The sequence below is a fragment of the Paramisgurnus dabryanus genome, chromosome 12 (genome assembly GCF_030506205.2).
Source record: "Paramisgurnus dabryanus chromosome 12, PD_genome_1.1, whole genome shotgun sequence".
Lineage (NCBI taxonomy): Eukaryota > Metazoa > Chordata > Actinopteri > Cypriniformes > Cobitidae > Paramisgurnus > Paramisgurnus dabryanus.
The window spans coordinates 24,688,271-24,711,056 of NC_133348.1; the positions used below are offsets into that span (position 1 = coordinate 24,688,271).

At 36.7% G+C, this 22,786-nt stretch overlaps 1 protein-coding gene across 2 annotated transcripts in view; it reads right to left on the reverse strand.

Moving 5' to 3' along the window:
• Positions 1-5,958: 5,958 nt before the first annotated feature.
• Positions 5,959-22,786, reverse strand: part of adcy1a (adenylate cyclase 1a) — a 68,207-nt gene continuing 51,379 nt past the window's right edge. For both annotated transcript variants that reach the window (XM_065257298.2, XM_065257299.2), the window contains exons 13-20: positions 20,621-20,874; positions 20,398-20,524; positions 16,670-16,786; positions 15,337-15,483; positions 15,136-15,234; positions 12,048-12,162; positions 9,703-9,827; positions 5,959-8,891 (exon numbers count right to left, since the gene is read on the reverse strand). In XM_065257298.2, coding sequence (XP_065113370.1) covers positions 8,580-8,891; positions 9,703-9,827; positions 12,048-12,162; positions 15,136-15,234; positions 15,337-15,483; positions 16,670-16,786; positions 20,398-20,524; positions 20,621-20,874 — 1,296 coding nt within the window. In that variant the 3' untranslated portion in view covers positions 5,959-8,579. The remainder of the gene's footprint in view (positions 8,892-9,702; positions 9,828-12,047; positions 12,163-15,135; positions 15,235-15,336; positions 15,484-16,669; positions 16,787-20,397; positions 20,525-20,620; positions 20,875-22,786) is intronic.

The window sequence follows — 22,786 nt, forward strand, 5'->3', positions numbered from 1 at the left end:
CACTTCGTACGAAATCATGCGAATTAGCCAATTAGTAAAATACTTACAGATTCCTGTGAAATCTGGCTGGTTTGATCATATTCATTGTTCATTATACAAGCTGTTTTTATTCTTAATTTTTTAACACTTTACAATAAGGTTCATTAGTTAACTACATTATTTAACATAAACTAATAAGGAACTGCATTATACAGCATTTATTTATCTTTGAAATGTTAAAGGTAGGGTAACAGATTTGATCCTGAAACATTTTTAGTTATGCTGGTTAAAAGTCTCCTCACATTCTGATAGCAATCACTGTGTTAAGTTGTTTAAATGTATTTGTAAAAATGTATGTCATCTGTGAAAGGCGTAGGACCAAAAAATGTTCAACAAATCATAGATTTCGGTCCGAACGGACATTTCCTTTTATGTCCCTCATACGTAAGTGTAATTTGAATTCCCACCGCGCAGCGAGTCCACGCAGATACCATACGTCATCGGAGCGTTAACGTGCGCTCTGTCTGTAAACAGCGAGAACAGCAAACTTTTCTGCTGAATTGACAACCTACACAGGAGCAACAAAACTAAATGCATCTTTTATAACAACAACAGCAAAAACTGCCTGGATCAGCAAAGAGCAAAAACCCAAATTAACATCGGTAACTTTACTGCTTTACCGCGAGATGCAAACAGCTACAGGAGGCAAAGGGTCTGAAAGGGTCGTTGCCCTGTTTATTTTGCTAAGGTAGGTACGCGATATGTTTGTATTGAGATTGATTCAGATATTCTACTTTGATGAAACGTTGTGTTGCTTATTTAATTTGTGTTCGTTTTCCGGATTAGCATAACGATATAGTTACTACGTCTACACAATCGAACGTGTGCTTAAACTAATTCTGATGTAAACCAGTTGTTTATGTTGGTTATTTTGGAAGTGTTATTCACTTTGTACTGGAAAGTTTTCTCACTGGTGAATGAGACATGAGACGTGACCGTCTGATCTGTGCGTGTTCATGTGTTTGGAAAGAGGCGTGACTTTGGATGGCGATTTGACTTGATGGTGGGATCGGGATTTCATTGCTAGGCGGCTACCGTTACCCTACCTTTAATTTCAACAATTACTAATACTTTATAAAAATCATTAACGTTTATAAATTGTTAGTTAATGCGCTGTGAACTAACATGAACAAACAATTAAAAGCTTTATTCTTATTAACTAACATTAACATATTATATTAATAAATACTGTAACAAATGTATTGCTCATGGTTTGTTCATGTTAATTTATACATAAACTAATGTTAACTTATGAACCAAATGTTACCTTTTTTTATCAAAACTAAATAGATAAAATGTAAGTAATGATTATTTATAAACATATTTCAAAATAGCTTTTTGCCATTTAATTTGTAAATAATTGTAAAGCATTTTGAATTACCCCTGTGGTGTGCCTTTCCTTGGAAAACTCGACTGAAAGAGTAAACTTTATGACTATAATAAACACAATTACATTTGTAAAAATTGAGATAATGAAATGAATCTAATACTTTTAAAAAGATAACAGGGCATCAAAGTGCATTGCATGTGTGGGAAGTGCCGTATAAAATTTTACTTCTGAAAACTAATTCACACAATCTAATGCTGTTGGAGTATTTATGATTTATTTGTTCAAACAGTCAAAAATGCATTCTTGGTCAACTTCGGTCCACTGTTGTGTCCTCTTATCAGATATGCTATCCGTGCCGCGCACTGTACTGCACATTTTAATCTATTTGTGTTTGTCATGATTGTTTAGTTGGGTAATCGATCGGTTAGCTTGACGCTGATCTGAAAGCAGTCCGTCCAATCAACAGTTGCGTATTTGTGATCTCAACAGCAGCTTGGATTGAGATGTGCAAGCTGATGACCTGTTAGCGCTCGTGTTTATCTTGGTATGTTAGGCATAAAAAGTCATGAGTCATTTCCACCCTACAGGTAATAAACACTCCCACGTCTTACTCATCAGCCTGTGCGGAGTGCACTCACAAATACACACGAATCCAGTCTTCCTTTAGCCGGAATCGTTTATGGTTTCCAGTTAAAGGGGACACGGATAAGAAAAAGGGGGAAAAGACATGTTCTGGCAGGGAGTCTAAAAAGGGAATGAATGAGTGATAGTGAGAAAGGCAGCATCCTTATTCTGTAAGTCATTGTGAACGCTGATCCGCTGGAGGGCAGAGATTAGCGTTAGCGGTTGGAGAGATGAGGAAAGGAATGGGTTTGGTTAAGCGCTGGAAAAGCAAGTCTGGACCTGCGCTTTATTTTGCTGAACTGACACTGCTATTATGAGCTACAGGACCGGTAACAGGGCAAGAATGAAGATTTTCCATAAGCAAAGTTCCTTGCTCACAATAGGTTCAGTATAGGCATGGCCGGTGTTCCATTGCGTGTGGTACTGGTAGTTCAGGAAATTCAGGAACAGGTATGGAAATTAATAGTTTGCCCAATATTGAAGATAATTATGCTCACACTCATCTGATTCCAGATAATCCGTATTGGCAGTTGTAAAACACACAAAGGGATGTTATGTTTTCAGGGTTTTGTTGTCATATGACTTGTGTAAGATTTTTGAAGCCATACAGTATGGGCGCTACTAAAGGTTCTTCATAGAGATTCCATATAAGAACCATTTTTGGTTTCATAGAGGACATTTAAAGTTTCTTAAAAAAACATTTCTTTCTTAACTTTTACAGGTATCCAAGACCATGTCCAAAGACTGACCTCTCAGACCCCCCTCACTTCCCATTTTCAAAACTCAATGGATCTAGACAATTCACAATAATCTTGGATCCAAAACACAGAATTTCGCCAAAAGATGACAAGTTTACATCCCTGCTTTTAATAGTCTAAATAATCTTTTGAGAAACAGAAGGGTTCTTCAGATGTTTAAGGCAGCGGTTCTCAAACTTTTTCAGCATGCGGCCCCTTTATATATGGTGCATCCCTTCTTGGCCCCCCAAAGTAAATGTGTGACATAAAATATTCCAAAACTTAAAATTTGAATTAAACAAAACATATTAAATTATTCAATGTAGTGCTTTTGGTTGTAGACTTATTCTTCTGCGATTTAATTACACAGAATTTATGATCAATTAATTTTTTATTTTATAAAATGTGAGATTGGGCCAGGACCTCCCAATACCATCTCAGGGCCCCCAGGAGTCCACGCCCCCAATTTGAGAACCACTGGTTTAAGGTTCTTTATGAAACCATGCGGCCAAAAATGGTTCATTTATGGCATCATGTACTGTAGCACCCTTATTTTTGTAGGTTTGTGTGATGAACAGACTAAAAGTGTCTTCAAAATTTCAAGTGTTGACGCTGAAATAATTTTTAATTGTATCAAGTTACGCCATCTGAAGTTCGAATATGAAAATAAACTGATGGCTCTAAAAAGTAAAAGTTGGATCAACTTACATTTTTTCACTTAAAAAATTACTTCAATTGGTAACGCCTAAAGATATTTAAACATGTTTAATTACATTTTAGGCATTACCAATTGAAGTAATTTTTTAAGCAATGAAGTTGAAAATGTTTAAATATTTTTAGGCATTGCTATTATATTCAGAATGATTTCTTTACAGCTGATGAACACAATAAACAATGTTAGTAGTAATGTTTACAAAGTTTTGTATTAAACTTATGTTCAAAATTGAAATATCACATTTAAAGAGACCTTTTTCATGTTTAAATGCTATAATTGGGTACCCAGTGCTTCTATCAACCTAGAAAATGTGAAAATGATCAACCCAGTAACTTTGTTTTGGTAAACCATTCACTACAAGCGTGTGAAAAATAGGTCACTGAAATTTGGCGTCAGAAGGGGATCTTATTAAAATAATACCACCCCTTAATCTACAACTGTCCAACCCTGGCACTGCCATTTAATGTAGAGAGGGAAAAAAATTGACAATATAATTGAGTTTCAATTTCAACAAACCACCATTATATCAGTGTTTGCATTTCATCAGCTCATTTGCATTTTAAAGGACACACCCATAACGCCACATTTTTGCTCACACCTACAAAGTGGCAATTTATAAATAATTAATATAATATGATCTATATGGTATTTTAAGCTAAAACTTCACATACGTACTCTGGGGACACCAAAGATTTATGTTACATCTTAAAAAGTCTTGTGAAATGTCCCCTTTAAAACATTTGCAAATAAAGCAGTGTTTCCATCCAGTTAAAGATCGCTAAATCGTCACCTACTGGTAAACTGAAGCTAAATATCAGTAAGAAAAGTGTAAAGCCACTGTAGTTAACCATGTAGTTAACCAGATGAAACACTTTACACCTGTTTTCTGCTTTCGGGTGTGGATTCCTGCTGTTTGAGTTGACAGTCAAGTAGACAATCCTTACACAACCATTAAGATGACAGACTTTACGTTTAAATATTTTAGGCGTTACCAATTGAAGTATTTTTTCACCTTACATTTTCACTTAAGTGGGAAGATTCAAGGTTAATAAAAAACGTCTGATTTTTATGAAGTTGGTTGAGTTTTAACTTCTACTATTTACAGTGTACATTTATACACTGAAGGAAATCTCTGTTTGCACATGATTAAATTAAGTTTTCTTAAAATACTTGTTTAGTTGGATCTATGCAATTTAATCATGCACACCAGTTTAACATGATTAAATCAAATTTTCAATGAAATTCATTTTAATTTATGTTAATTTCATTTTAAGAAAACCTAATTTAATCATGTGTAACCGATGTTCATAAGTTTTTCAGTGTTTACGTTTATTCATTTTGCAGATGCTTTAATCCAAAGTGACATACAAATGAGACAAAGTTTACCATTAGCATAGTTTATGTAGACTTGCACTACTTTTATGGTCTTTTCTGACAAAAAGACAAGAAAATCTTATGTACCACATATTCATTGCATGAAAACTATAGCAGCATGGACATCAGGCCTAAGATTTGCTTTTTCATGGAACATATACACTCTGAAAAATCCCAGCGTTGGGTTAAATAAACCCAGAAAATGTTTATATTTGACCCAGCATAGGTTAAATAACAAACAAATGGGTTGCATTTGTTAAGTTTTGAGCCAACGCATGGGTTGAAAATAATCCAGCATTTTATTCATTTGGAGTGTATAGAAAACCATACACGATACGTGTGCAAGTATGCCAGAGAAAGTCCTTGTATCTGTCTGAAAGATCCATTCAACCTGACACTGTGCCCTAATGTGACACATGTTGTTTCACACATAACTATCAACTCATGTTTTAAAAGTAGTTTCCGGTTGTACGGCGTGTCACATCCTGTCTGTTTGCCGCTTGCACATGCCAGCCCGATAAGACTCCTTTGTTCCTCTCTCTTCTCCAAAACGCTGCAGAACTGGCACATCCTGGATGTGGGAAAATGCCGCTGTTGGTCGGAAAACCGAGCAAACATGCAAAAAAGCAACAGGGACAATAGGCCGGATTTACGGCTGTTCCTAAAGCCTCAATGTTTGGAAACACTGCTGTTTATTACGCACAAACCTACATACACATAGACGAATACCCAGGCAGGAAGGCACTGGCTCTTGAGGATTAGGAAACTGGTTTTCCAGTCTCATCCGATTCCACTTAACAGAGGGATACCCGAAAGCGCCGGTTCACACATTCAGCATTTCCATCACGAATGCATTAACGCACTGAGACAAGCAAGTGTTTACGGATGGTGTGGTTGAGGTGCTGCTAAAACATTAAAACAGCATTTATTTCCCATCATTAATCAAAAGCAGCCCTTCCGTATAGAGTTCACACAAAAAAAAAACTTTCCTGGTTTGCCCTAGTTGTTGTTTTCCTCGACTTGTTTTTCTTTAACTCACCGGTCATTCACTCAGTCACACAGTCCACAGATTGAGGTACAAGGTCGAGTCTTTGACACAAAAACACAAACCCACGCAAACACCACAGAAACCCCCGACCTCATCTCTCATTGTTATTTTATTCTCGAACAGTGCAAACACGAGTATAAAAGATCTCAATATGAAATGTACATTCACATATAGAACCATCGCAATAAATACATTGCAACCCCAAAAATAGCACGAATATTACAAATCATCAATAAAATACTCTTTTCGTTTACTCTACAATATATTTAATACGTACAATAATTTCGACCCGTATCAAATATGAAAATATCTAATCGACATGAAAATCTATTCTAGGATTTTACTGTGCACACTTTATGCATTATTAAAGTCAATACATCATTAATGTTCATAACAGCAGTAAGTTAGGCCACCGTAGTCAAAATAGATCATATTAAGCCATATCAAAGAGAACCATTTAGCTGTTTTGGCTACATTTCTTGGATCATAAAACTAAAAATATTCAGTGACACAATAAGCGTTTTGGCATTCATAATTATCAAAATAAAACAGATAAGCAATTTCTCAGTTTACATAAACGTGTGAAACCTTTATCATTGTGTTTATGTTGTAAATGAAGTTAAGTGCGACTGCAGAAACAGAGCATTCCTGAATACTGAATATGCATTTAAACGTATTGAAATAATTTAAACGTAAAGAAAACGGGGTAGCCCGTTCGTGGGAGAGCAAAGTTTGAAAGAAAACCGAGTGCACACAAAAGTTGTCCTATAAAAGAATACAGTTTGATATGTTGGTAACCATGTGTTGGCACGTATTTAAATAGACGTTCTCTATCAGACCCTGGATAAAAAGGCAGTCACTTTAAGAGCTTGACAAAGGCGCCAATGCTACAAAACTCCCAGAAAGCTTTTCCAATTGTCTCACAGCACTGCGCATGGAACAGGTTAAGCGTATAAGCCATCAGTAAAGATAATGATTCAAAAATAATGCTTGGTTACGTCAAGGCCATTATGTTCTGGGCTCATGCAGTGCTACTAAACATGTTTTGCAACATTTCTTCGACACTTTCACCCTTGATTCTGTTTTTGCGGCAAGCATGCATCAGAAACACAAATCAGTTATCAAATAGAGCGGACATGACAGAATTACGGCATGCTGAAAGGGACATGCAGAACGGCATGCTTTAAAGCCAAACGTTGTTCGCTAGGCATCATGGGAAATCTATTAAAGATACAGTCATAGCACACAAAGTGATTTAAAAAAGTAAACTTATATAATTTTATTCGTATGAAATCCAAAATGAAGGTTCGAGCTATATGAGACGTTTGCATGCTCCGAAATATACGCACTGGAATCCAGATGTTCAGACAGCCGAACCTAAGACCTACAGAGCACATGACACACCCAGCACTAAAATATCATGCATGTTCAATTGCGTGTTAAAGATCGTCGCATGCCCAGCGAGAAATGTTTCCGTTAATAGGAGATTTTGAAAGCTAAGCGCCACTTAGAAACTCAGAGAAACCACTGACAAAATATTTGGAAGAGAGAACAAATTCCCAGCTATTGGTATCCTGGTATCCAGGAATTTTATCACATACTGGAAGCTAGTTATTTTTTCTCTAACTTTAATATTAAAATCCTGGACTGTCACTCAGCTTTATGATTGTGCTGGCTTGTGTTTCTATTAATATTTTGCATTCCTGACAGTTTATTAAACCCTGTAATGTAAGATGAGTTTGTGTAGGTTTATTATTCATCATGTTATTATTAGTGAATAGGATATCCCAGAAGTCAAAGGGCAGTGGCAAGTGAATACAGATGTTTTCTCCGAGCACCAGTGCGTACACACATCATCTACAGGAAAACTTTGCTGATTCGACCCACGCATAGATAAACATTTACCCACGTCACAGACTCTACTGACTTTCTGTAAATGATTACAAAAACAGACCGTGTTTTTCTTTAATAATAAACCGTTTAGGTCTCGGATTCAGTCTGGTGTAAATGTTTAGTGTTTTTGGCAATCTCTCTCATGGACGGCATCAACCACAGATGAACGCCAAACAAATCGAAGAGCTTCCATTTTTGTACGGTTTTGGAAACATTGTAAACAATTTATTTGAAAGAAATCTCAATATGAGGAATTTGTTTGTTTCGTTTTTCGTAAAACCCAACCCAACATTCTAATGTGCTAATGTTTACCGTTTCTTGATCTCATAAACATCTGCTCTGACTCGCAAAACGCAAACTCTCGTACAAAATACAGCGCTGTTTGAAATCTACACGTTTGGTCGTCACTGCACACGTGTGTAAAATATTCATTGCCGTGGCATCGCTTGACATTTTCAGATGCAAGATATCACACACTCGTAAATACGCTAGTTACGTGTCTCCTCGGCTGGTGTGAAGCTGCCTCGCAGTGGATGCGCATGCTCCGGTGTTGGAGACCCTGATATCCTATTGGTCTGGGGAAGACTCATTGAAACGCATACATGCGCACACAGAAATACACACATGCTTATATTGTACTTTCGTGGGGGTCTCTTTATGGCACATTTGAGTTTATTTTCTTACTTTACCAGTGCAAAGACAGTGCAGAGACCTCATCATCTCTTCTCCTCTTTTGAATCCCAGACATTATGCTCCTCCATATTCCGTGCCTCTGATTTACTAATGTATCGGTAACCATAAAACTTATCTCCGTGGCGATCACACCTCCATCTCCACGTCGACAGATACGGAGGGCAGATAAAGAATGCTGTTGTTTGAAGTCGTGCCAACGTGCCCCTGGGTTTGACTTTTAACCCCATAAGTGCTGACAGTGGGCGCGGATCCCAGCTTCGTCCGGATGCAGGGGCTCGACCCGGCCTCCAGGCGCAGGGCTTGCGGGAGCTGTGTGCTTTGCGAGTCTCGACCCTCCAGAAAATAGGTGAGCATCTGACCTTTGCCCTTTACGCTGACCTGCCCACGACACTGGAAGTGATAATGACCACTGAGTAGACGGAAGACATCCTCGGTCACCTGCGAACGCGGAATTAATGCAATAATATTTGTAATGGTAAATTTCATATCTGATAAAGCTAATACAAATTGTTACATAAAAAGCTATTAAAAGTACCAAAAGTCACAAGCAGCATCTTTGTGCACATTGGGGTGGCGCTTATGTACGTTTGAGCATCCCTAGCTCTGAACAAGTGCTTTCTGTGTAATGGTGAAACATCAAAATTCACCACTAAGATTAAATGTCATTTCTGTTTCCAGTAGGTGGTGCTATGACTTTAATCGAATATTGGCAGTGCCCTCGATAAGTATTGGGACAATAAAGACAAAATTGCTCTGTATGCATTATCACTTAATACTTGTGAGCCAAGGGTCTCAAAATGATTAAATTAAAAAACAAACATGTGGCTTCATTGACTTGATAAATTGTGTATGTTATAACGTGACATTCCGTACTTTTGTCTCATATTTACCTCAGTATTCAGAGTATAAGAGTAACTAACGTAAAAGTGTTCAGACATTTATTGACTCCACAGCACGCAACCAGAGCAATTTGGCCTTTATTGTCCCAATGCATGTGGAGGGCACTGTAGATGTCTTCAGCCCGAGACTTATCAAACATGTCAAGTTTAACGCAGATTGGACCTTGTATGTTGAGATACAACAACTTCCTAGCAAAACACTGAACTTTTTCAGGCCACCATGGACCATGTTTTTAGAAAAAATATTAAAATGAAATATTACAAATTTAAATTAAATAAAAAAATGATTGTTTTAATATCTCTGGTTCATATAGATACCCGCAGTTGTAGAAAAATGTGGTTTGTTGTACCTGTATCTTGCCCTGAACTCCAGTGCTGTCCATTCTGCTTGCAACATTCACTGTGTTTCCCCAAATGTCGTACTGAGGTCTGCGAGCTCCAATCACTCCAGCAACCACTGGACCCACATTAATACCTAACCAATGAATCAACAAATACATTTCACATGCCCAGTAGTAAACTTCAATTATAACACACTTAACTTCTATAACACATATTTCCATGTAATGTCGAATTATTAACGAATAACAACATATTTCTAGCAATATTGCTAAAACATGAAAAATCCAGAATGATCTCAAGGAAAGTCGTGTTATAGACCATTTCATCGGACGCACGTGCGGTGACGCGATTACGCGTCTGGTAAGAAATTTACTTCCAGCCGTTAAGTTTCTTGATAAAAATATATTTCTATTGACTCCAACTTAACTTTCCTTCATTGCTTTTAAATATTTATTGTTATCTTTTTCCTTGATTGTAAGCTACATACCCCTTTATTGTGTTTTTTTTCTCCTTTTCCTTTTTTTCTCTGACTTTATTTGATAATGTTCTCCTGAAGGTGATTGTATATTTCATCTAATTGTTTGTATAATAAAAAAAAACTTGTTTGTTTAACGGTCTGGGTTTCCCGCAAACGATTGAACTTAGCACTTAAGTGCGCTTTCTACGAGCTACTTAACTAACATTCGTTGTTCATTTACGTGCGTTTCCCCAAGATGCACGTAAAACGATCACTCGCAGCTAGGTTTTAAGTGCTACTTACGAGTCGCCATCCGTTTGTCAAGTGCTGAAATGTCACAAATAGAATGACTCGAATTTGTAGCAGAAGCTTGTTTAGGCTAATGATCTTCAGCCGATGTGCACTAATATTTTTTATAATAGTATTCATTATTGTTCAATGACTTTTTAAATGTTTTAATCATTTGTGCATAATGAAATATTCTTTTCCGTATTTACTTAGGACTTGTCCCACTACGAAATGCCTTCTGCATTTTATATTAAAGTTTAGATTATTATTATTATTTGTTGTTTATTATCTATGTTGGTTTTTTATTATGGATTATTGCATTGTAAATGTTTTTTGGTTTCTTTAATCAGATGCCATTTCCCTTCAAAACATTTTTTTACTGTTGATGAGTAGCAGAAATTGGCAGAAACCATTTATCAAATTGCTAGTACGAAGTTTTACCAAAATTGTACCAAATACCTTCTTTATTAATTTATGTTCAGTCATTTAAATTTGATTTCTCATTTGAATTTATATTAAAGTAATTTAAACAAATAAACAAAGAAGAACCAAATAAATAAATATAAAATTAAAACATTACATTATCGTCATTGCAGGAGTGCAATTTGCTGGTTGTCCTGCAGGTGAACTTTTAAATCTGTTGTCTTACGATGCACTTATGAATTAACGATAACTCCAGAGCACTCGTAGATCTACGATGATTTTCAAGTGCTACTTAAGTTACTAAGCTTTTGGAGTCTAAGATGATTCGATGTTGTCACTTGCACGAATTTCTATTAATAGTTTTTAGTGTACGTTGCACGAATTTCTTTTTCATGTCATTTTATGTATTGTTTTCTCATTTTTTTTCCCTTTTTTCTTTTTGTCACTTGGGGTTGGGGTTAAAATAACTTTTTATTAAATTAAACCTAGATACCATCTAGCAGCACCCTAACAACCGCACAAAACTAGCAACTACCCAGAACTTTTTTATTACATCACCAGAAGAAAAAAAACATTTCAAAAGAGAAACAAAAAATTGTAGAAATGTTTATCTTAATCACAAAACCAGCCATAATGGCCTTTTTTAAAAATTGGGATTTATATATCATCTGAAAGCTGAATAAACAAGCTTTCCATTGATGTATGTTTTGCTAGAATAGGACAATATCATTATCTTTACTTAATATCCTAATGATTTTTGGCAAAAAAACAACCATTTTGCAGTGTATTTTTTGGCTATTGCTACAAATATACCCCCAGTTACTTATGATTGGTTTTGTGATCCAGGGCACAAATAATTCATAATATTTCACTCATGACCTCTGCAAAATAAGACATTTGTACAAAAGGTCATATACCCTTGTTATGCGCATGGTCAATGCGTTTCAACATGAACCTTGTTTTTGTGTAACCATGCGTATCTGATACACAGTCTGACATTGCACAATATGTCAGTTTCAGGACATCCTATAGAACTTGCGGACATAGGATGTCCGGCACAATGTGCCCACTTACACTCTGACGCCTTTCCTCCGCTTGTACACAAGCTCACACGCGCACACTCACCTACACAAACACACACATAACACGTCACACACGTGATCTTCCTCTAACAAGTTCACTCACCGACACGAAGAACGAAATCATTGTACGACTGGTAATTGATCGCATCCAAAACGTCAAACATTTCCATGGCGAAATCAGCCACTGTGGACAGGTGTGCCGAGATGGACTTCTTTACCTATTCAGGTGTAAACAGATGCCAAACAGAAGGACAAATTATTCACTCATTACCACTTTAATAATAATAAAGAAATGATGAGTGATATTTGTGTACTATATACTTTATACTGTCATATTTAACTAAAGGTTGCCTGACAAGAAGAAGAGAAACACAGTTAAAATATTCATGTTGCTCCAAACTCATGTGACTTTCTTTTCCATACAACAATAGCGCACAATGACCAGGGGCTGTCAATATCATGAAATGTACCTAAGCTTTACACACCAAAATAAGTGGATTACAAAGATGATTATAATTAAAGCGATATTATGGGAGTTTACATAATCCTAAGCTGAGCTAATGTTTCCTAGTAAACAGAAGGGTTGCCAGATCCACATAACAAAACGACCTCAAAACCATTGCGATGACCATTCACAGCCTCAATCTTATTAACTAATGAAAGACATCCTTTAACCTGCAGAAAAAAAACAACCTGCCGAAAGCTGTTGACTTGGCAACGTTAGTAAGCAGGCCAAAAAAGCGACAGCGGCAAGATATCAAAACGCTGATGATGCATAATGAAATAATCAAGATGTGGGTCATAATATGGGAGTGCAAATTTAGACCTGTCTTTAACACAAAATAATCATATGGCTTCAAAGACTGGTTGTGTGGCATTTTTATTGTGCTTTTTAAACCTTTTGGAGCTTGACAGCCCCTGGTGACAATACACTTATATAGAAGCAACTTGGCCATTCTTCAAAACATCTCTTTTGTGCGTTAGGGAAGAAAGAATATCACACAAATTTGGGGTGACTTTTTTGGAGTCCCCCTATAGTCCATTTTACCACTTAAAACTTATCTCTGAGCCCTTTAATAGCCCTTTGTAAAAGTTTTATCGTTGATCGTAATTTCTTTATGCTTTAAAAAAGCTTGAATGTAACTATCTTTACCCTTGCCTCATTTAGTATACAGGAATCTATGAATATGCAAATTAGTCCCCACCACTACTCTTTTGCACTTCCTCGGACCATAGATATGAAGAGTTTAGTTCCAAAACACAATAAATCCATTTTGACTAATTTGGGTAAAAACGTGTTTTCTATACCAAGAAAGTGACAACATGAAAAACACTATTTTCTGTTACAAATAAAATAGCATCTTTAGATTATAATAACATTCAAAATTCAAATCCATAATTTGATTTTCAAAGATTATTATAAAACAGAACTTTTTTGACAGCGATCAGCTGTGAAATGTTTTGGTCCTGCTCGATTTTTGTTGACTTCGAGTAAAATTATGGAAAGTTTTTATAAGATCCCCTGGGGTCAATGTGTTAGCTTGACAGAAGCTTGATGCAGTCGTGTGAGAACAAGCAACAGCCGGCATTTTTCCTTTGCCCGAGTGCCTCTCACATAAATCATTTGATTTTGATGGCTTACATTTCTTCCCCACCACAGAAAACCACCACAGGTTTATCAAAGCCATCAAAAGTATTAATTTTGTTTGTTTGTTTGTTGATCACGCAGTACAAAGTAGATGAGGAAAACTAGGATTCTGTGTGTATTCAAAGTGCTGCCATTGTTGTTTACAATGCGTGGAATGGTGCGCTGTGATTGGTTAAGCGGATTTAGTGAACTCTGTAGAGAAGGAGGACTGGTGTTTGTCGCGGTTTGGAAAAAAGAGAGAAAAGATGACAGAATAACACGGCAGATATCGAATTGTGCGTAAAATTATGAATTGACTTTTTAAAAGGTCACGTTCTTCCTGATGCTATTTTTTAAACCCTAGTTTGTGTGTAATGTTGCTATAATAGCATAAATAATACTGCAAAATTATAAAGCTCAAAGTTCACTGCCAGGCGATATATTTTCTTTAACAGAATTGATTATAGCCCTCTACTTCCTGCAACTGAATACGTCAGTCGCCAGCTAAGCTAACGGCAAGCTAAGCTGCTATCGAATCACACACACTTAACAAGCTACACAATCAGAACTCGTTACGTATTTCTGAAGGAGGGACTTCATTGAACAAGGAAGACATCAGCCCGTTTTGAGGACAGTGAAAACAGCGCTATACAGATAAGTAAATTGTGTGAAAAATAGTGCTTTTTATAATACGCGAAACATGAACACATGTTATATTGCGCACTGTAAACACAATCAAAGCTTCAAAAACTCAGAAAGAACGAGACCTTTAATACTGAACTGATACTGATTTTGGTGGTAACTCTTTTTTTTCAAATGGCATTTATCTTGTTTTGGAACCAAACTCTTCATATATATACTGTATGTAAATATCTCCAACTATCCACTTGTTTAACTGTGATGATGTGATTGGTTACATGTTTGTCATGTAGGAAACCAAGGCGCTTTTAAACCACAGGAATGAGACTCCAATTTTATGGAAAAAATAATAATCAGCAACAGTGTTGAATGATGAATTTGCACATGGTTTTTCTTAAATCATATTGAAAACACCACAGACATATAAACAACAATATAAACTTGATTTTCACCACAGGGGGACTTTAACCACATGCAATTATGTTGTGCTAAAATATTACATGAAGCCTGAATATAGTGTGTTTGCTTGCTATTGGTATTGCTTTCGAAGCCTTTGCAGATTTAAGGTTTTCACTCTTAAAGCCAAATTCAAATTACTAAACTAAAATACTACAACAACACACACAGGTTAAGCTGGGTCAAGGTCAAAACATTTAAATGACGTATACACTGTCGGAAAAAAATGTGCCCTAGCGGTCCTAATATGGACCAAATGTATATATTTGGTAACAATAAATTCCTCCAATGTCCTATTATAAACTCTTTGGGTACAAAGGTGTACTGTTTGATAGGGTACCACCTCAGTGACAGCTAGGGACCATGTTTTGACCATTTCTGAACTTTATTCATTTAACTGAAATAGTCAACTGCCTTATAATGCATTTGAGTCTCCATGGCAGTGTTTTGGCAAAGAGCTTCTTAGTACCTTGGATTCTGTAGCTGGGACGAGTCCTACTGCAGCCATGTAAGTGCTGCCGATAGTTTTGATCTTCTCAATGTCTCTGTAACATTCCTTATCCATCAGCTGCAGTAAAAGAAATGATAGAGAAATAAATAAAGCCTACAGTGGGATTAAGGTAACTTGCACACAGCCAAAACATACAGTACATTTCCCAGGCATTCTCACCGCATCAAAGTCGGCGATGATTTCATTGAGCAGCCTGAGGCATTCCACACCCATGTTGTTTCCATCCAGTTCAATGTAGAAGTCATTAAAGTTCGGGATGGAGGCGAACAGGACGCCCACCTGAGAGTAAGACTGATAATACAGATCCTGGAACAATGAAAGAGCAGGAGAAAAAAAGCAATGAGACCCTCAGGGGATGAAACCACAGATCCAGACAGTTGTTACATTTAAAATAATACATTCGTGTGAAACGCTATTTGGTCTCACACATTACAAATGCACAGAAACGGAATTGGATCTGATTATAAAGTCTTAAGAGTGATTGTTTGAAAAACAGGCCATGAGACAATACAAATTATGGCCATACTGTAAAAAACATGTCTTTGTAGAAATTAGCAGAGGGAAAACAATTCCACTGAAGTTTGCGTTTTGTGAACTTTTGTCTAGATTTTCCCTTCCCCGTGCCACTGTTTACAAAATAAATCAACGCTTAGAAGAGCACAAAATTCAGGATGTCTGATTACATCAATTCCCGAGAAGGATCTTGGGCAGGAAAAGATGTTAAACACGCAGCAAAGATAAAACACATAAACTGGGAACTGCAAGTGTAATCGCATTCATCGTATCCGAGATCTCACAATGCAGCTTGGCAATGTGATCACAAAAGCGAATGAGACAGCGAGGCTGTGCGTTTACACTACACACAATGTTATCTCATTCACATCATCAAAACATACAGTATCATCAAAGCTACTGTACTGACCTCTTACCTAATTTACAGCTGGCTCAAAACAACATTGCCATGAAGTGGTGACATTGGGAATTACAGCCTAATTTTGCTGGTATAATGTGTTATTGTGTATAGGACAGTATATTCATTAGTGCACATAATTGTAAATAAAATCTTTGGTCACACTTTATTTTACGGTTTCACTGTTACAGTGTAATTATACATTTACGTACTAAGTAATAATCATTAACAACATGTTCTTACTATAGGGTTGGGGTTAGGTTTAAGATTTGGATTAGAGTTAGTTGCATGTAATTATGCATAATTAATGTTATTACTATAATATTTACACGTAGCATGTGTAACAAAGACACCGTTAAATAAAGTGTTACCACCAAAATGTAATGACTTAATTTGCACATGGTATGCCTTTAATTAAAGGAAAATAATATTATCCAGAATATCCAGCCAGTCCACCAAAAATAAAATCAAGCTCTGCTTTGCATTACTTCTCTAAAAAACTGTTTTATTTAACGGCTTTGCAAATGGCGTTTCATGTCATCTTTAAGCCCACTCAAGGTTATTCCCAGAATGAAATCTGACCATGTTGCGTGGGTTAGACAGCAGGAAGTGTTGAGCCACATGAGCAGGCAGAAGGTTGAACAAAATCCTCTTATTGTCCAACTTCACCCTCTCCATGTCATCTCTCTCCTCTTCAGCCTGAACACACACACAGAGAGAAACAATTAGTAAAATATGCCAAAAAGAAACTTTTTTTTTTTTTTGAAGATTTACATTTAAAGTTTAGAAAGAGTTTGGTATTTTTGTACTGTATTCAGAATAATTTGACAAATATATCCACTAGAGGGCACTGCTACTACTGAAACAACTCCTGATGCTCTGCTGTTGATGTTTACGCGGTGTGGCCCATATACATTTCTTTGATTTGTTTCCAGAATTCTGTGGAGTGGATTTAAACTATTGTGTCTACACAGCAACCAATAGATGTCATTTTACCGTATAGGTTAACTATAGACCTTTTGTAGTTTAGTTACCCACTTCTAGCCAAAATAACCTTGAATTTGGTTAAATGCTGGTTTAATATCTTGAATAACTGTTTACATGATGGAATATCATTATTATTATTCAAAGTCAACAGTGATGACAAGGTGTTTGGTTCTATAAATTTTTTCCCCTTTATTTTTGGGCTAATATGTGTCTATAAAATTTTCACTGACAGACAAATTTTTGCCTTGATTTAGCCTAGACATCGGGGCTGTTTTGACAGCTATCAGACGTCTTTTCAACACAAAATATGTTTACTGTCTTTCTCCTTTCAAAAATATACCAAAGTAAAGTTGACTTGCCTTGTCTACAGTTTTTGTCCAATCAAATACTCTTCACATTAAAATAGTAATGTATCCCTCTTAAAAAATACCTTTGACTAGTAAGTATCATCCTTAATGGCTATGACGTGTGAATACCTAGAGCAGGGGTCTCCAACATGATGCAGAGTCTGTGAATAGACTTCTATTAATAGTCTCAATTGTAATATTTATTCATTACATATTTTTATATTAGCTTGGCTTGGTTTACATATGTTAACATTTTAAACAATATTTAAACATATCAAGTAAAATAAAATCAAAAAGTAAAACAAAAAAGTGTTGAGTAGACTATATAAAAAGTAGCCCTCCAGATTGTTTTATCCATTGTGGTAGCCCTTGCTCACAAAAAGGTTTGGGACCCCTGACCTAGATACTATCATTGTTATGACATATCTAGAGGCTATTTTAAATAAAATGGACAAGGCTTAATAAAAGACACTTTAAAGTTGTAAATATTAAATAAAAAAGTTTTTAATAAATACAAATAACTATAAATTATATACTTTGTATTTAAAATTTTATAAAAATGAAAATGTTTCATGACAAACATGTTTTGATTAAAATTTCAAAATAAAGTCACAGGTTTTTGTGACCCTTTTAGTAGATTTACCAGCAACAATGGCCACTAGGTGGTCACAAATTGATACATTACTGTCACTGCATTACTATTAGTGCAATTCTTAAAGCTATCAAATGATATATAGTTTGTCACATTTTTTGAAGATTTATATGGTATAACTGTTATTAATATATATAGTAATGAAATGCATTTCAATAAAGTCAGTGACATTTAACAAAATGACTGTCACTATATAATTTCTATCATCAAATGGCTTTAAAATATGAAAACTACACTTTTAGAGATTTAGATTGATATATAGTATGTCAAGATTTGTCAGAGGTAAAATATTAAAATATTAACTACACTTGTTGAACTTTTAAATGATATAAAGTTTGTCCGGTGTCGTTAGAATTTAATAGCAAAATATTGAAATAATCTTCAGTGTTCGGCTGGTGGAATGAGTGACAGTTAACAGCATTTTTAAAAATGTATGCACACTCTTGTCATAAATTAATCAAATGCTGTTACTGCATAAATATTTTTGTGAAACATTGATCAAACACTTATTCTAGAAACTTAGGCCTTTCCAATGATATTTTGTTATGGTTAGATTAGGGCAGGGGTAGGCAACGTCGTTCCTGGAGTGCCGATGTCCTGCAGATTTTTGCTCCAACCCTGATAAAACCTCGCCTACCTTGATTAGCTTGTTCAGGTGTGCTTTATTAGAGCTAAAGATCAGCACTCCAGGACTGACGTTGCCTACCCCTGGATTCGGGTCTCCAACCCTGCTCCTGGTGAGCTACCGTCCTGCAGATTTTAGCTTCAACCAAATCAAACAGTTGAAGCAGCTTATCAAAAGGCTGGTTTGGAATGCGCAAATTCTGCGCAGAATCAATTACAGGTGATCGCCGCGAGATAGCCTGGCTCCGCCCTCCTACCTGCTTCCGCTTAATTTTCATTTCGCTTCAGTGCTACGTCTGGGATGGCTCTATAGAGTTTCGTTTTCTCCTGCAAAAATCTGCAGGACCAATCAGCGAACAGATGGGGGTGGCTAAGTACGATGACGTTGAGGTCGTGCGTCAGTTTGAGTTGTAGTTCAGTAATGGCAGCGGAGAAAGACGTGAGAAAAGCTATTCGGTCCGTTGTTGCAAAACTGCCGAATATACACAAGTTAAAGCCGGAGCAAGAACCAGGTTTGCTAAGTTTTGTTTGTCTGATTATTCTGACTTGTTGTTTCCGGACGGTTTCGTTGCATGATATACGTCACGACCACACGTTAGAGATCGCCTATGGCAGATCCTGAGTGACAATAGTTTTAAACTTCAACAGAGGACCCTCCTTAACGGAAGTAACGCTTTGCAATGGAGCGTGGCCAGACTCTCTGGACAAATGAAATGAATGTACGAGAGTCTGGTTGGACCAGCTAGCCACGAGATGCATGCCGTTAAGAAAAGTGTCCGAGGGCGGTCCGCCTTGCTCTGATGTCACGCTGATGTGTACCAAATAACTGTCACGATGGCGAGGCGGGATCGTCGAATTCTGCAGTCGGGCGCAGTTGCTCTCCACCGACTGCGTTAAAGAAAAGCACGATGGGAAAAGACTTGCTGACGACACAGCTTAATGCTCACTGGCCTGGGAATGTCAGCTGATGACTTTTTGATTCTAAAAACTCCACTTCCTGTAGTTGTTTTTATATTTATTCAAATTGTTCTTGACTTATGACATTTATATTTTTAATAAATTCCTTTAAACTTGTGTATTGGTGTTGAATTATTTGTACTGTGTGCTGTTTATATTTCACACAGAAACGAATTTGTATTACCACTAGACTTATGTTACATCCCAATATTTACTAAGTAGCCTTTTTCAGTAATGAACAGTTCACCTTTGTTGATTATTCTTATAAACATCTTAATGTAAATGCATTTGTTGGTATTTCAGTTGCATCTTTTTAATCTGTGATGAAATACGCAATCTCTTCCATTGCTGACATTTGCAGTCCACAACACAGAGAGATTCATGAAGCGTCTGGCTTGCCAGCACTTTTTTCACTCCTCCCCTCACTGCAGCCGACTACTCTCGCCTATATTTCAGGTGTGGCAAGGTGCATCTCAAACAAGCCTGAGGTGTTCAGGGTTGCTTGATAATTACAGACAGGTGTGTTGGAGCTGCACTGAAGTCTACAGGACGGTATCTTCCAGCAGCAGGAATGGAGTCACCTGCTCTAGAGGAACAGTGACAGTAAAGTGGCAAAGCAAGTGTTGTGGGATCTTTAAACGGATTTGGGAGTTCTGCTGTTCTACTCTACTGGCATCTGAAAGGATTTAATAAGACAAAATATATGCATTTGCACACCCATGCACAAAGTCAAGCACACACACCTGAGTAGCCCAGAGGTAGTCCAGTCTGAGTTTAAGATCCAGCTGTCTGCAGTGGAGCACCAGAGCTCCAGAAAACAACAGCATTGCCAGAACCGGGTCATAGCCGTGTGTATGGAAGAATCCTCCGCTACACACATTGAAGATAAAAAAAACTCAGATTAGGTGGATAAACATACTACAATGTTAGCCCAATACTATAACCTTTGCGCTTAGCTCGACTCACCCTATGGCCTGTCGATAGCTGCTGGTCTCCATGACGACAGTGTGTAGGATGTTGAGAAGGAGAAGCAGGAGGATCTTGGGTAGTGATGACACACGTAGGTAGAGGGCCACAGACAGCGACGCCATCACACATGATAAAAATACATACGGAGTGTATTTACAAACGCTGGAGCCCACGGTGGTCCCGTTCACTTTGATTACTGTCACCATGGAGACGCTGGAATTCCTGTCCAGTGACCACGGCACGCATCCCGCCTGTGTGGATACAGCAGCACATTTACAGTTATATTACATAGACACAGATAGGTGAAAGCAAGTATGCTTCATAAAGGTTTAAAACTATAGAGTAAAATGTACATAATGCATCTCCTTATTAATAATTAAAGGGCTTTGATACAAAACTCTCTATAGCACTATTCGGACGGGATTAGTTTTCTAAACAACGTTTGAGTTTCAACGTGTCCCCCAGGACGTCTGTGATTTTATGTACCGATTCGGATGGGATTAAAATGATGCAGGCTATTCCAGAGATGGGAGTGTCTGTTTCATGCATTTGGGCGTTGCAGAAGAGCACGTGCGCTGGACGCGTGTTTGTAATGTTTAATATTTTGCTTTAAATGTAAAATTATGACAGAACATGTAATTTATTAATTTAATTTTAACAAATCAAAATAAAATATACAAATCCTACTAAAGTAACGTTAGCCTACGTGTTTTATATAACTGTCTGCTTATAATAAACACAAAGAAATAAAGAAATAATGATTAATAACAATTTATTATCTTTATTAATTAACATTACCATTCCGGAGTTTAACAACTTTGAACGGAGTTTCTTATAACGTTAATGATATTACAGTGGCCAGTCTTAACAGTGTTTGATATTCAGCTCGTCATTTTTATTTAATTATTTTATTTTGCCGAATGCGAAAAAACATCCATATCTGAATGAATGTGACTCAGGAAATACAATATACTCGCATTAGTAAGACCTTACGGCAGATCACGTTGGCCAAAACACGAAATGAACCGCGTTTTCAAAAGATATTGCGGGCAAACACAGACATTTGCATTCGGACGGGATTAAATTTCTCAGAGGACCTCTGAGTTCGGCGAAAAACAGTAGGTAAATTGCTCTGGAATTCTTACGGAGGTCATCAGAGAAAAACACAGACATAGCCGATTCGGACGGGATTAAAAACACAGAGGACCTCTGAGAAGCACGGTTTTCTCAGAGGTCCCCCTGTAATACTAATCCCGTCCGAATAGAGCTTTAATTGCGTAAATATTGACAGAATCCATTAAGAGTCTGATAAAGAAAATGCGCAAAGCGATATTTCTGAATGCCCTGAAGCCGGGATTAAGGGGATTTGAAGTGAAAGTATTTCATGTGCCGAGAGCATTTGGTTAATATCTTTGGGCCCTATTTTAATGATCTAAGCACATGGTCTGAAGCGCATGGCACAGGTGCCTTAGGGTAAACTTAATCCACTTTTGCTAGTTTAACGATAGAAAAAACGGTCTGTGTATGGTCCAATAGGGCTGTACCTATTCTCTTAATGAGTTATTGGTGTGTTTTGGGGGTAACGTTCAATAAACCAATCAGAGTCTCATACACCATTCCCTTAAAAGCCAGTTGCACTTGCACCATGGCCAAATTTCCAAGAGTAAAAACTGAACGCTTCTTCAGAGAGGAAACAGATCTGCATTACTTCAAATAGGTCATTCTGATACATGCAATGACTATCTATTTTAGCATTTTAGTGTCCCTGCGTAACATTATATTAGATTCTTGCATTACAGTAGATCTTAAAGCTGTCTGTCTCAATGTCAAACAATAAAAGAAAGAAAAAAGTTGAATATATATTTTTTCTATAGAAATTGTTTTTGACTTTTTTCCGGTGATTTTAAGGTATGGATGCAGTGATTTTGCTTTAAAAACTAAAAAAAAAAAAATTCTCAAAATTGACTTTGCTGACTCTATTAACTTCAAACAGGTGTAGATCTTTTATTTTTTGTCAGACTTCAACAAATTATACATCATTTAATTTTTTTTATAGAGAATGTCATAATATAAATAACTAATTTTTGAAGATTTGCTCATTCCGACTCATTTTGCCAGTACGGGTCTAAGCTATCTCTCTTATGCCACACAACTAGAGACACA